Source organism: Brassica napus, chromosome C7, assembly GCF_020379485.1.
Source record: "Brassica napus cultivar Da-Ae chromosome C7, Da-Ae, whole genome shotgun sequence".
Taxonomy (NCBI): Eukaryota; Viridiplantae; Streptophyta; class Magnoliopsida; order Brassicales; family Brassicaceae; genus Brassica; species Brassica napus.
Genome location: NC_063450.1, coordinates 52,560,814 through 52,576,816, shown reverse-complemented (window position 1 = coordinate 52,576,816; position 16,003 = coordinate 52,560,814). Strand labels below are relative to the sequence as shown.

The window sequence follows — 16,003 nt, the reverse complement described above, 5'->3', positions numbered from 1 at the left end:
TTGGGTACATCAACTAAAAGAAAATATATCAGATTAGTCTATAAATTATCAATCTTGTAACTCGTTATGAACATTCTCTTACATGAGCCCTATCTCAACCATTTGACATTGTAAACTGAACCCATATAGGCCAGAGCCAGGCTTAAGCGTCCATTGGGGACCTAAAGAAAAAGTCTACAAAGATAGCATATACTAGCATAACTTTATATATATATATATACAGAAAATCCGGAAGAGATAAAGTATATTCAGAAATTAAAGTGATAACGACAAATACACAAAGCATATATAGATGTCATTTCATTATACATCCATCATAACCCAATTACAATAAAAGTGTCTTTAGCGCACACGCATGCTATAGAGGAGCCATATTCACACAAAATAGTAATTAAACAAAGATTCTACTGATTAATTATCACATCAGCATCAGCCCATTAAAAACCAAGGAAATAATTTGAAAAGTCACTAACATCTTGTGGGTCCAAACCAATCCTCACAATAACCCCTCTAGCATCTTTAGGGTTCTTCATGAAGTAAGCAACTTGTGGCACCGGAGGACATAGTGGTGCCACGTAATCCGCCGGCTCGCCGCCGTTGCCAAAGCCAACGTTGTGAAATGGCATTTTTGACCAGTCGGAGACTAGGGTTAGTTCTTTGATAGGAGGGAGGTTTCCGTCATTTCTTTGTTCACTACCTCCAAGCGCTTCCATGTACGCGTTGATGTAGTCTTGGTCAACTGAGTTCTTGGCTTCTCTTATCTTTTTAACTATTGACTCGAGTGTTAGTTGTTCGAGTAGTTCTCCGGCGGTTGATGCCACGGACGCAAGCACGTAGGCGTTGCCGGAATATCCTTCTGGCAGTGGTGGCACCGTCCTCTTCCTTATGTCCACCGCGAATTGTAAACACACCATGGCGTCTCTCCTCAACCTCAAGGCCCTTGTTCTCGCCTGTATAAATATGATATACGGTTAATAACTTTTTAAAAAGACATGTTAATGTCTATTATAATGTCGTTGATGATTTCTGATACAAATACTGCATTTGTGTTTCATGTTAAATTACTGTTCAAATATTTGCAAGATAATTTATCTCTTTTTCTTTTGAGAAAATATAATTTATCTTTTTTCAAAACATGTTTGGACAAAATTTAAAACGCAAACACAAAACATAAGTTAAAGAAAAACACAAAACATTTTTTTTCAACTACAAGAAAAACACAATACATAAGTGAAGTTCTTGATTTATTTATTTTACTTTTATAGTATGCCACAAATAAAGTTTACGTAAAGACATTCAAAATGGTGGTTTCATTTGAAATTAAAAGGCGCACTGTTATGAAAACGAAACTATAAAGAAAAAAAATACCAACTTACTAATTAATAAGCCACATAATATAAAGAAATTTAGAGAAATAATAAGTTCTTAAATAACTTTATTGATTTTACCTTCCACAAATGAGCAGCAAGAAACTCAAAGGAGGAGCACAAGAACCCTTCTGGTGATTTCTTCATCATGGTTTCTATCGCATTACCACTAAGGTCGAATGTTTTGATTACAAAACTAGAGTCCGCTAACTCAAAATTATGGTTTTTCCCCTGATGGATCATCATGGCTTGTTTGATCAGCTGGTACAGATGATAAATGGCTGCAGCCATGGTTACTCCGAGGCTCCGGTTCGTGTCCCCGTTAACCAGTAGATTTCCTCGATCATGAACCGGTTTGATGACCACATTATCCTTTTTATTAATAATCTTACCATTGGATTTATCGTGATTGTGAGAGTTGAAAGCCCACGCATGAAGGAATTCGTAAGCTGAGATGCCATCAAATAGTGAATGGCTTGTACCTATACCAACTGAGTAACTTCCACATGCAAATTTTGTCACCTACATTTATTATACGTCGTTGATCAAACACTGAACAGGGATTAATAAATCCTTTAGATTTTTTTTTGTTGTTATTAATAATAAAATAAAAATAGACGGTTTCCAATTTCTGGGGTGATATGCTTGCGTTAAAGACTAAACATAGAATATTAGCTTCGCCTACACAAATCAAGAAAACATCCAAAACTTTCAAGAATAAATTGACTTGCTTATTTATAACCCCTTCTAAGTACGTTATAGCTCGACTTTGATCTCACAATTCTTTATTGTAAGTTAAGCCCTTTCTCAAACAAAAAAATAAAAAAATTCTTTATTGTAAGCGAACGAAATGTTTGTGTCTAGGTATATTCTTATTGACGACGAATCATATTGATGAAAACATTGATCTATTACACATAAAATATTACTGCAGTATACTTTATAATTAAGCATAATTCTTGCGAAGATGAATAGTATTTACGATAAAACTTACTTGACCAACAACAAGAGGCATCGCAGAGAAATCACCATCGAAGGAAGGCTTGTAAACCAAAGTCTCATAAAACTCATTGTACTGAGTCAAGTCACCAAGATCTGATAACTTGACACCAGTCGCCACCGCCTCCACCATGACTGCACCACCCCCATTACACCGGAGGTTGAGCTTGCAGCCACCTCCATCCAAACCCAACCTGCCGGCGGCGGGATACCAAACAGACAGAGTCTCCTCCAGCCCGAGTTTCAGGTCGGAAAAGACTGAGTCAAAGTCACGAGTCGTGGTCTTCTTGTAGAAGAAAACCAAGTACATGAGCAAAGGACATTGACGGTCCAAGTGGGAGAGAGTGATTAGCTTCTTCTGGTCTTGGTTTTGAGATATTGGATATACATTAAGCTTTTGGTTGATATCAATATGTGTTGCCATTAACACAATTGCTTGCGTGTATAAGAGTTGAATACAATGTGGGTGAGTGCATGTAATAAGATGTGTAACATATGCTTATATATATGAGAAGATAAATTAAAGGGGCTGAACCAAATGCCAAGGAGCCATTCTATGTGTCTCTTCAGATAGTTTCGAGGGTTTTCAATAATTAATAATCTAACTTTCATCTAAGTGCTCTATGCATGCGGATGTTTAGTTTCAACACTAACTATCTTTATCTTACTATTGGTGGTGTTTATAATCATTTGGTTATTTAAATCCAAATGCAAATGATTGTAACGATAATTCGGCTTTTGTATATTTTATGCTATTGGGATATACAGAAATCAAAAGCCTATATGTGCTTTTGGCATAGGCTTTAAATTAGGTTCACATCATTTAAGAAGAGATTTTAATTTTATTTTAATTTTTTTTTATTTATTGAGTTAAAATTTCTTCTTTTATTCACCTCCAAATCCACTAACCCAAGAAATTATGAAAGAAACATACTTCAACATGAATTTTGTGTTAGTTTTGAAAGTCTGGTATATAGTTTTTTTTTTTTTTTTTGTGATAACTCTGGTATCTGGGCAGCCACATTCCCAACTATCATCCGAAAGGGGTCCAGCGCCCCAACGGAAGGGATGTTAAATCCGTTGTGGCCAAGGCTCAAACCCGGGTGGCGGACAGTACAGATGTACCTCCTTTACCACCAAGTTACGAGCGCTTGGTTGTCTGGTATATAGTTGTAATACACACATAATTGATTGGTAAATTGCTATAAATATATTAGAAGAGTAAGCTAGGGATGATCTGTCTCGCAGAACATAAGGCTGTCTCGCAGAACATAAGGCAAGGTGAGATGAAAAGACTATACACAATAATACAAACCCTACGGCCTCCATCACGGGAATGCTATCCTTCCCTAAGACCTTTTTATTATGGACTTATTACATAAAAGGTCAAACATCTACACTATTCTTGCAGATATAAAGTAACAAAGTTATCCTCATTACAGCTTGTAGTTTTTTTTTTTTAAAGCTGGTTTTACGGCTTATAGATTGTTTCAGATTTAATTTCTGCGCTTGAGACTGCGTTCACATGAAATGGAGAAGTACTCATAAAAAAATCATGTATCTTATTCAGTAGTTTTGGAACTAATTATATAGTGCTTTCAAAAACCAAAATTCTTATTTTTCTCTATTTTCTAAGATTTTTACGATAAAAAGTGGTTCGTACACAATTCACTTTTGGATCTTTCAATTAAATTGTTTATACGCTTTACAATGCGGGAAAACCTAGGGCCGAAACTTAATCGGTGGGAAAACTCTTAACCAACCGACCAAAAACCAAACAGGTGAAAGAGAAAAGAAAGCTAATCAATAATTGATGTGATTTTCTTTGATTAAGAAGATTAATGAAAATTCCCGATTTGTAAGAAGGGATCTTAAATGAGGAACATCACAGTCTGGCTTGTCCCCTTGCTGTATATATCTTTGAAACTTATTTATATATATCCAACTATCATTACCGTATGTATACGTAATGAAGAACGAACCTATATGCGTATACGTTACAAGACGTGTATGCATGCATATATGCAACTGTATTGAATGACTGAACTTGGAATCCACGAAGCTTCGATATGCATCTTTACAATTATCGATCATTACCAATTATGTTTATACTAGTTCTATCTTATTCTGAGTTTATTATTTAGTGATGATTTTAGTTTGGTTTATAAAGAAAAAATGTATGTTAAACTTTTGTATGACTAATATTGGTAAATATTCTCTCTTTTTTTTACTACTCTATAAAAGAGTAACTTCTCCACAATGAGTGTACGTATATATACAACGTGTAAAGTGGAAAAGGATCGTGGAGAAGTTGGTATATGTTTGGAAGCCGGAGCAAGGCGTGGAGTTAAAGCCTTTCTCTTTTGTCTCCTCTTTCCCACCAGCTTCCTTGTTTTCTGCTACTCCGCTCTTTTTTCTCTTTTCTCCTTTTCTAATTAATATCTATATGATCAAAACATTATTACACCTTTTGTATGTATGTATGTATGCATGTATGTATGTATGTGTATAATAGTATAGTATAATACTAATATGTATATTACGTAGTGATAACGCAGTCTTTCATCTCATCCAAGGATGCTAAATTGAACATTATCAAAATAATGCGAACAAATTTATATGGTGATCAGGGAGGGGGGAATTTTCTTTCCATGCAAATCTCAAGTAGAAATCAAATCATTAGTTAAAACATGTAAAGATATGTGTGCCTTGAGTTGTGAGAGAGCTCATATATAGGCAGTTATTTGGTTTACTAAAAGAAGATGAATTACATGTAAGGATGAAAAATGAAATAAAATAAGAGAGATTAGTGAATCAGCTTTTGTTCTGAGCTTAAATGCTTGATGCTATCAATTTGGAGTCCTTTTCAAGTTGTGCAGCATATCTGATCAAGAAAAGTAGTTTCAGTGAAAATAATTTGATCAATCATAACCTTATTTCGGCTAACTATATATATTATAATAACTTCAATTTCGAAAATATTTGGATGGAAGATAAATATAAGCAAAGTAAATATTCAGTCAAATCCCCAATAATATATAGTTAATAAAAGTAACAATCCAGCCACATCCCAAATAAAAATCCAGTCAAATCCCAAATAATAGGCTAATAAAAGTAACAATAACTCCAAAACATATCAGCTATGTTTTGGTTCTAGGTTCAAAACAATCCGATACAATGACCTCAACTTCTGTTTCCTCCATATTAACAGTAACATCTTCTGCAGCTCTCTTCTGAGTCCTTCTCAACATCACCATATCTTCACATGACACTTACCCTCCTCCTTATGTCGGCAATGGCAATATCCAGTAAAGGATGTTCATCAGTTCTTATCCCATTCTGATCACAAAAGATACACTGGGGATCAGTCATAGGCATTAGATCAAGAATTTGCTGCAACCAATGCTGCATCAACATGTAAAGTGAGTCAGGATAAAAGATACTTACACGGTAGTAAGTTTCAGCACACTCATCACTCATTGCATTCTCCAGAATTTCAAATCGTTTTCTCAAATAGTCAGCAAGTTGTCTGTGCGGATCTTTCTGGTCTGGATCAGTACGAATCAAATTTTCAACAGGGACCTTCAGTGCTTTGCAGATGAGTTGTTCCAGCTCGAACTCTTTGTCTTTAACAATGTCTATCCATTTCCCAAACCCGTGCCTACATTTATCAAGAAGAGAAACAACATATGAGAAATATGTTTTTTGTTAAGGTAAGGATCCTCTTTGCAAGGCTCTTACTTAGAAACAGCACGCAACAGTAACTTGTCATGTTCCTTGTTCCAATTTTTTTCATTTTTTAGTGCAGCAAATCTTCCGATAATATGGTCAGGGAAAACAGCTTTACTTGGATGGTTTTCTATAAGTTTCACCTGTCAATCAAACAGTGAGAGTTAAGCACAGACAAAAATGAGTGAACCAAAAGATAGGGACAGGCAGGTCCCTCTACTTGTGTATTAAGTCATCGTAAAGAGTGAAAATGAAGCAAAAATAACCAAGAGGTATACCACAGAATATACCGAATGTTATTTTGTTTAAGTGTTGGTTTCTAGACAGTTTTGAGCACATCACTAGCCCTAGCTTAACATAATGATAACATTTTTTAAACAACCACATTGATAGCAATCCACATATACAGACACCTCAACTTCATGAAGCAAAACTGTGCATTGATCCTAGAAGATGACAACTAAGATATTCTTAAAATTTAAAAGGGTTTCAGTCTGTAGACTTACCTTCTCTTGTAGTAGCATCATAACAGTAATTCTGGCAAGTACTTTGTCACGAGTTAGTCCTATCTTTGGGGCCATATCTACAGAGACCATTGCAGTAATACATTAACTAAGATAGCAGAAAAAGCAATAGAAATATCTAAAAATGGCAACAAGAAAATGAAAAGATAAGTTATCAATCACCTGAAAAGGTTGGAGGATTAGTATCTTGAGTGTCTTTGATGATGTGCTCCAGGAATAATTTTCCATAACTGAGAAACAACAAAATAGAAAAGTAGGTGATAAAAACATATATATTTTCAAAGAATGAATGAGAAGTTTTTTGTGAAGCAGGTGAAGAGAAGAGCATCAATGGCCTTACTTGTTTATTTCATCATAGGTCTTCCACATTAAAGGATAAACAAACTCCTTCCAATCATAGTTTCCAACTCCATACCTGCAAATTATTAATCAAATTAAAATGTGGAAACCATATGGCAACTCATGAAGGCACAAACTTGTGCGCAGACACTGAGAGACTTTATTTGAAACAAGGCCGGTTTAAGACATAGGATGAAACATTCGTTTTAACCTCCAAATTTTATTGAGCTATATATGATTGCATAATCCCTAAATTATAGATTTTTTTTATTATTAAGATTAACTTAAAAATATTTATAACTCCCTAAATCTCAAATCCTGTTCTAATGAGAAATAAGATATACCTCATCAACGTATCTAAGAAAGTCTTCCTTTGGCTCTTTCTAAAGCCTAACACCCTCAGAGATTTCCCTTGGCCTTCTATCAAAGGTCTTGGCCCCGAACAAACTTACAACCAAAAAAAAAAATTAATTGGGAATCTTTGTAACATTTATTTGGGAAACATAATTAATGAAAAGGTTATAGTACGGTGAGTCCTTCTACGGTGATAAGTCCTTCTACGGCAAGGCCCTCTAGTCTTCTTGTTTCCCTGTCTAGCTGCTTCACCATCAGTTGGTTCAGATTCTTTTTCAACAATCTAGCGGAAGTAACAAGAAGAGGAATAAAACACGTTTTCTAAAAGATATGAACTCCCTAAGCAGTCCAAAAATGAAGAGAGACATGAAAGAAATTTATGCGTAACAGACAAAAAGGATATATAATGACAAATCATTATCACCTGATGCTACATGCATACATATAATTTGGATTTTGGACTGGTGGAATCAAAAAGAGTATACCTGCTGGTTTCTCTTCCTCTTTCCAAGAGCACTGAGCTGCTCAGCTTGTTGCTCAGAATTTACCACCTAATAGAACACGAAATAGCTTAAAGAGGTAACATATTTGCACAAATAATGCCACTAAATATATATATCAAAATCTTAATTGCAGAAAAATGTATATGCATGCACACAAGATAACTTTTGCCAAAATCACCAAACGAACCCGAAGTGGTCTTCCTGTTAAAAGAACGTGATTCTCACACGTAAACTGCTTCAGCGAATAGAACAGCTTTGGATTCTCATTTTCCAACCGATGGCCGTCATCAACAATCTAACCAAGGAAAAATAACAATACGAAACATATGATATTTAAAGAAAGACATGAAACGTATAGTACCATTATAATAAGAAAGAAGTACCGTGCATTTCCAATTGATTGGTTTTAGGACTGCTGTGTCTACGTCAAGTATCTCATAAGACGTGAGGATGACATCAAACTTAATTCTGTTGGTTTCTCCACGGACTCCATTCATACGACCCCTTGATAAGTAAAACTCGTGCTGTACAATAACAGTACGAGCTTGAGAAGTACCACCGTACACAACCTGAACCGTTAACCAAAAAATATGAGCATCATTTATTAACCAATTAATAAACATACCAAACATGATGTGTTCACAACTGCGTACATACCACATTCATCTGTGGTGCCCATGTGGCGAATCCTATCTCCCAGTTCCGCAGAGTGGAACTGGGAGCCACTACCAAAAACGGAGCCACGTTTTCCGCAAAAAGCGAAGCTAAAAAGGCAATGCTTTGAATTCTTGTGCCTGCAATGCAACACCACAAATCTCAATATTATTATTAGGGTCACATAAACGGAAAAAAAAAAGAGCCTCCATAATAAACACGTTCGTTTCTTGGCACAAGGATAAAACATTTATCTCTATTGACTTCTAAATCTTAAAGAGCTATTATACATGATCTCCAAATTGTCGATTTTTTATTAAGATTAGCCTAAAAATGTTTATATTCCTCTAGATCTTATATCCGGCCTTAATACTAAACGAAAATATATGCCACCAACTAGGGTGAATGATATTACTGAAGACATTACCTAGCCACATGTTATCGGCGAGGACTACATGAGTTCGGTTTGACCACGCAGACCTCAAAAAGTTAAGTCCTTCAAGGTGGTACGGCTGCAATGAGCCTTTTAACAACAGTAAGACGAATAAATCAATACACATACAATACCAAACAAGATGAGTAATATATCATAGCACTACAGCAACAGTACATTTAAAGTTCAAGCAGCCTTGTTATATACCTGTGATAAATTCAGGAGTAAGACTAGTTATCTGTTTGAAACCTTCATGATTTCTCTCATGGTCAACATATATACCTCTGCGATTACCAAAGTTTATATCAATGAACCTTCGAAGTTCGTTCTGGAAGGTTGAGATGTCTGATTCAGATTCCCAATAACATTCAGCATAAGAAAGTCCTTTGAACTTCACCAGGTACTTCCTCTGACCATCTTCTTCCCTGCATCAATAGCAAAAACCAAGAATAAACACACACTCTTGCTGAATCTCCATGAATAAACAAAAGATAAAAGATTTTCATCACTTAACCGGAAGGATATAATCCGGTCAACAGTGGTCCACTCGGGAGGAATGGCAACAAAATCATATACTTTGTTACCGAGTGACTCCATTGTAGAATGAAATTGGTTCACCATGGTTTCTAAACCACGAAGGGACTTGTAAGCCTTCTCGAACTCATGCTCGGGCACCCTGATAAGATAACAAGCCATTTTGTTATAAGATAAGCAGACGAGAGACAAAACAAAACCACCATGAGCATAATATACTTAGCATGTTCAAACATACCAAGAGCAGTGTAGATACGAGAACCCTTTCCATTTCACAAGATATTGATTCACAAAAACTTGCTTTGGTACCGGACGGTTAGATGCCATAGGACGCATTTGGCTGTCCAAGATCTTTTCCATCGCTATAAGAGGACCAACCTATAAATGGAAAATAATTCTAGGTCACTTCCGTGTTAAGCAATCAACACATGACATTCTTAATATAAAAATTATCCATGTGTAGTAAATCTTCTACACCAATTTTTCTGTATATATTTTCTTTCCCTAACATTTAGAAAAACCTATAAACAGTAAATGTTTGCACAATCAGACAAAGAGACAAACCGCTTCATCTGGGGTGTACACTGGTGTACGATCTGGTCGTGCACTCAGCCTACCAACCAAGCCAGCCATATCTCTGCAAGATTACACCACAAGAATGATTCAATAGATTAAAGAGACAAATCGTAACATTCACATAGCTTAGAGGTTGAATACAAACAAAACAACGAGCCAAAGGTATAAGAAAAACAACATGTGGTAATTAAGCGGACGTTCTTCACATGTGATATCATACGCTAAAGAGTAAATTCTTTTACATCATGAACATAAGCTAAAGATCATGCCTAATCAACATGTTTGACAACATAAAATGATTATGATGAAATTCAAAAAACCTAAGCGGGAAGATTAACGGAAAACACGGTGTCGGTGAGTCCTACAAACCCTATCAGAAATTTTTATCATCGATCAATATCACCAGCTCTAGATCTGATTAGAGATCCAAATTCAGAAATCAAGAGTCATTCACGTTCACATCTCTCGTAAAACTAACAATCATATTGCACCTTACACCCTTAAGCTAGCTAGGTATAAGACGAACAATACTCAAAACCAGATATTTGCAAACTCAACAACAACAAACACACAAAAAACTCTTTTAAGACAAAGAAGGCAGCTAAATCAAAAGCAATTGAACTTGTTCAGCCATTAGAGTTCCAAACATACAAACCCGTTCTCGATATTTGAGTTCAGGGAAAAGGGCGACAATGAGTAAGATAGAGGATCGCGACCTTCGTTTCTCAGATTAAGTTGCCTGATGAGAAATATCTACGAAACCCACAAAATGGAAGACGACAGAGGAGCGTGCAAACGCAGGCGTTAGAACATAACCGGTGGTTCTTTACTGATTCGACTAATACATCTTTATATTGAAGGAAGTGTGGTGATTATTTGTTTCAATCTTATCTTTTACAAATGTGTGGTAACCCCCATTTATATTTTACATTTACACTTGTAACTAATAAGAACTGTAATTTACATTTTTGACCAAATATATACATAGTTTTGGAAAGAAAAGTAATTATTTTGAACTTAAATTTTCTTTTCTGAGCAGTTGACCAGAAAGATTTGCTCCCTAATTAAGTATATATGGTTACTATGAAAAAAAAAGTTTAGTACATTGAACCAAATCAACAATCAATCATTTGCAATGGGGAAAATCTTATTACATGCAAAAAAAAAAAAAAAAAAAAAAAAATCTTATACATGCAGTTCAGATTATATAAAGTTTAGCATATTTGCTTGTGACCAATAGTATGAAGCTAAGGTTTCCTATCGTAAAGACAAATGGCAGATATTCTTGCGGAAGTTATAGATTTTAAGAGGTTGATGATTAATTTCACAACATTTGCAACGGTTATACAAACTACAAATTTTAACATGCGTCGAATAATAAAATTTTACTAGAATTTGATCTGCGCTACCATACGAGTATTTAATTTGTTTTTGTATTTAATGATATATTTGTAAATGTAGTTGTATTTGTAAATGTAAATGTTATATTTGTATTTAATTTTATATTTTAGCATTTTAACGTAAATTGTGTCATCAATTTTAGGTATTATATAAAAAATCTAACATTTATATAATAAGATTCATGTCTAAGATGTATAACGAACAAATTTTTTAAAATAAAAAATACGAAAATAGACAATTATGAATTAGCATGCTATTTATAAATGATAAATTAGCCATAATATTTGTAAGAAAATAAAATGATTGTTAAATTTCTATCAAATTTTAAACATGTAAAAATTAAGATTTAAATTTATAAGAAAATAAAATGAAAATATTATCATTTTAGTGTATCTTGTCAACGTATTATTATCGTGTTCTTAATTAGACCAATTCGGACATTTTAGGTTCGCGTGCATTTTATCAAAGTGCTTGACTAGGGGAGAAGCTAGGGTGTGGGAAGGGGGTGCCTGTGCACCATAATTTTTTTGAAAATTAATGTATTTTTGTAAGAAAAATTTGTATGTTCACCCATAATAATTTATAACATGCACCCACAAAAATAGATAAACTCTAGAAAGAAACCCAATATATCAAATGTATTTAACAATTTAAACATAATTCACTCGATTTAAGAAATCAATATATCTTGAATTTAAAAGACATTTATGTTTTAAAATCTTTATCTATTAAAAGTTTCTAACTATAAAAAAATTTAGCCTATTTAAGTAAATAAAAATAATTTAAACTCCAAAACAACATACTTAAGTTTTGTATTGTATAATTTTAATTACTAGTTTATCATTAAACTCTAAAAAGAACAAAATATCTTACTTTTAAACAAACTTCTTATTTTGTAGTAAAACATTACAGAAAAAAACATTTTTTTGTAAACAGATATTTTTGTTGTAAATATACAAAAATTTAATGATTAATTATCTATTCTATTTTATTAAAATAAATTTAAATATTATAAATGCAATAGTGGAAAACTGATGAAAAGTAATATTTAAAATATTTTATGGTATTAAATTTAATAAATATTTACTTTATATTTTAATTAATATAATATTTTAATATATTATTTAATATTTATTAAATTAATATTAGTGCACCCACTAAATTACTTTTCTGGATTCGCCACAGCTTGAGTGATCTCTTATGAGTTATTAGTAACCAGCTATGAGATCTTACTTGGCAATGATGAGTGTTATAATGGCTTGAGCGTTTTGATAGTGTTTTGCATTTTGCATTTTGCATTTTGCATATCCCCATCAATTTGTTCGTGTATTGGTCAATATATAGCCATGTTGGTGTATAATTCGTCGAATGTATTTTTTAGTTTTTTTTACTACTACCAACATAGATTTTTGCCGTATAATTTTATATATACAGATTTTATAGGTTGAAATAGTTATAGTAATGTGATTTAAACCATTTATCATAGATTACTTCAGATATATATTTTCGTAGATATTCATATATATCAATATTATATTTTTAATGAACTATAGAACTGAATAAAATATTTAATTATTATTTATAAACAATACTGTGTTTAGATTAGATAATAATAAATCCCAAGAAAATGTTATTCATACGATAAATAGACTAATGCACATGTCCGTACAAAGGTTTTCATAGCTCAGTTGGTTAGAGCACCCGTTTAGTAAGCGGGAGGTCTTGAGTTCAACGCTCAATAAAAGCACAATATTTGTTTTTAATTTTTTTCCAAACTTAACTATACTGTCTTGGATGACATCTGTATTTGTTCATTCCTCATTGGCTCGCTCATTCATCTGATTATCCAAAATTTCCTCATTACACATAATGATCTCCAAAATGCAACAATGAAAATGTGCGCTTTCATTGAGAGTAGTAGTTTCAACGATGAAAATGCAAAATAAGCATTAGAAAATGTGGAGATAAACAACTTTAGTTTTGCATGGATACTTACCATGAGATGTGTAGCTGTTTCTGAAAGGTTATAAATGCACCAAAATGTTTTGTGTGTGTAAATGGAGCTGACTGCGATCCAGTCGAAGGTTGAGAATTGACATGATGGTGCGAGCAAACGACATAGATCAAATCATTGTCTAATGCCCCCAGTGGTTGTCTATCAGATGAGTATAATACTTACATATTGTATAATTTAAATTATACTCTCTTTTACATGTTTATTGACTGCTTAGCAATATATATATATATCTTCTACCTATTGAATTTTCATACATTTTGCAGTATAACATCTTATAGAGAATGTTGTTTGCCATTCTAAAAATATCATTGTTTTTTTTTTGTAAATTAAAATATCATTGTTTAATCAGCATTATTTATTTTAAATTAGCAAAAATTTATGTTTAAAATCCCCAAAAGCATTTAGAGATGGTTTCGGTTATGTTTTGGTGATTTAAATGAGAAATTTAACAATCTATGGCTTTAATTGATGACCACAATTTATGATTTTTTTTTTCATTTCTCAAATTTTATACTCTCTTTGTTCCCGAAAATAAGATTTTCTAAAGTGTTCATGCTTATTAATAATTCAATAAATGTTTATAATTTAATTTTTCTTTTACTTTATTATATATTTTCCAATAACTTTTCACCAATGAAATTTAACCAATTCAAATATTTTCATTTAATGTTTCTTAAAAGTATAAAAAATACTTTAAACATATAGAAAATCTATCTTTGTGAAACAAATAAAAAATCTAAAACATCTTACTTTCGGGAACGGAGGGAGTACCATTCATGTTGAATTTTTTGTCGGATTATAAATTCATAGGATCCACTCTAGTCTTTTCATTTCCTTATAAATAAAAAAAACTTATGAAGAAAAAAATTATCTCTCTAATTTCTACGAGGAATGAAATAAACACAAATTCATATGTTTCTGGCTTTTTCATTTCCTAGACTGAGTATTTTTTTTCATTCTTTTATTTATTTTTTATTCAATTCATAGTTAGCAATTGAAGCGTATGTTTGTTCTCCAGTATTTTATGAACATTTTTCAATAATTTTCATGTGCCACAATATTCCTCCCAAAAATTGACGGAAAATATTTCAAAGGTGGATTTGAAAGACAAGTTTATATAAGTCATGGTGAAATCCGGAGGAAGGGAAAAAATCGGATACTGGATCCCTTGAATGTTGGATTATATTTTAAAGAAGCCAACAAAAAAGAAAAAAAAAATAAATTACAAGAAGAAATCAACACATCATAAAAAAGATGACTAGTTATTATAAAATCATTACTTACATATATATTTTTTGTTTCTTAAAGATTATATATATTTATAGTTTACAAAAAAAGAAGTTATCTATACTATTATTTATGAAGTGATTTTGCTTATTTGTCTCACTCTCCATAATTTTAGCTAATTTTTGTTTATTTGTCATATTCTTATTAGTTTTTAACTTAAATATTTAAATAAATTAATTTAAATAATATAACTATTTTGAAATTCTATTAAATAAAGAGATTTTGCTGATTTGTCACATTCTCCATGATTTTAGCTAATTTTTGTTTATTTTTCATATTCTTATTAGTTTTAGCTTAAATCATTAATTTATTAATTTAAATAATATAACTATCTCGAACTTTCTAATTGAAACTAGAATTATAAATATTTTAACTTTCACAAGTGAAGACCAATTATTATTTTCATGTGACGTAAGAGGTTTTAAACTCTATAGTTTCATTTTTTTCGTTCATTCCAAGTTGTATCGGTTATAGTTTTTGTTTCATCCTCTAGGTATAGTGTTTTCTGGTTGTTTCAATTGCTTGTGTTCTCTTCATCACTTTCATGCTGATGTGAACATTCTTTTTTCAGTGGTTCAATCATTTTGTGCAGATCAAACAATATTATTGGTTGGACTTGTTTGCATTAACGGCTATATGAACAACATCAGAGCTTAATTCTCTCTTTATCTCTAGATCTTTTTTGGGTTCTTGACATCTATATTTATATACTTTCGATATTTTTTTATGTTTAGTTGGAGTTTTATGTTTTTCTTTCTTTCGTTGAGTTTGAAAGACTAGGAAGCAAATCGGTTTTGTTACATACAGTTTGGAATTATGAATTAGTTATTATAAATTATTTAATGGTAGTTATTTCACGTGTATGTTTTATTACTGTTAAATATATAAGAAAACTTATATTTTGCTATTAAGTTTAGAGAGTTCACTATGTAATCATGTTATGAACATGTGTTTAATGGTTTAGTTTCTAAAACGGCTAAAGTAGATTTATCATTCTATAATAACTATAATAATAAAACTATCATTATCTACTTTTTTTGTTTTATGAAATGTAAACTTATGAAATATTAAGATAAGTTAATGTATATATTTATCAAGTAAACCAATGAAATATTATCATTATCTCAATTCATTTTTTAAAAAAAAATTCTTCTAAAGTTTACTTGAATCCGTGTGTTTCAATGATTTTTTTGGTAATTTAATGCATTTTTCTGGTTTAAAAATACAAAATAAATTAATAAAGACCAACAGTTCACATTCTTCGTTGTCAAAAAAAAGTTTACATT

General features: G+C 32.2%; 2 protein-coding genes across 3 annotated transcripts; both read right to left on the bottom strand.

Moving 5' to 3' along the window:
* Positions 1-255: 255 nt before the first annotated feature.
* On the bottom strand, positions 256-2,916 carry LOC106453563 (brassinosteroid-related acyltransferase 1). The gene is made up of 3 exons (XM_013895802.3): positions 2,362-2,916; positions 1,449-1,889; positions 256-950 (listed from the first exon to the last, which is right to left on the bottom strand). Exons 1-3 carry the CDS (start codon positions 2,788-2,790, stop codon positions 438-440), a joined length of 1,383 nt encoding a protein of 460 aa, XP_013751256.2. The 5' UTR covers positions 2,791-2,916; the 3' UTR covers positions 256-437.
* A 2,465-nt stretch (positions 2,917-5,381) lies between these two features.
* On the bottom strand, positions 5,382-11,134 carry LOC106378718 (CHD3-type chromatin-remodeling factor PICKLE). 2 transcript variants are annotated; one of them, XM_048763301.1, is made up of 18 exons: positions 10,668-11,134; positions 10,001-10,073; positions 9,675-9,814; positions 9,417-9,578; positions 9,110-9,327; positions 8,897-8,992; positions 8,473-8,609; positions 8,199-8,384; positions 8,003-8,110; positions 7,798-7,863; positions 7,487-7,595; positions 7,303-7,405; positions 6,960-7,034; positions 6,782-6,849; positions 6,602-6,678; positions 6,108-6,238; positions 5,814-6,027; positions 5,382-5,705 (listed from the first exon to the last, which is right to left on the bottom strand). In XM_048763301.1, the coding sequence occupies exons 2-18, from the start codon at positions 10,067-10,069 to the stop codon at positions 5,628-5,630; spliced, it is 2,037 nt and encodes a 678-aa protein (XP_048619258.1). In that variant the 5' UTR covers positions 10,070-10,073; positions 10,668-11,134; the 3' UTR covers positions 5,382-5,627. The 2 variants fall into 2 exon arrangements, with proteins under 2 accessions (XP_048619258.1, XP_048619257.1); XM_048763300.1 differs by having other exon boundaries at positions 10,729-11,134.
* Positions 11,135-16,003: the final 4,869 nt, after the last annotated feature.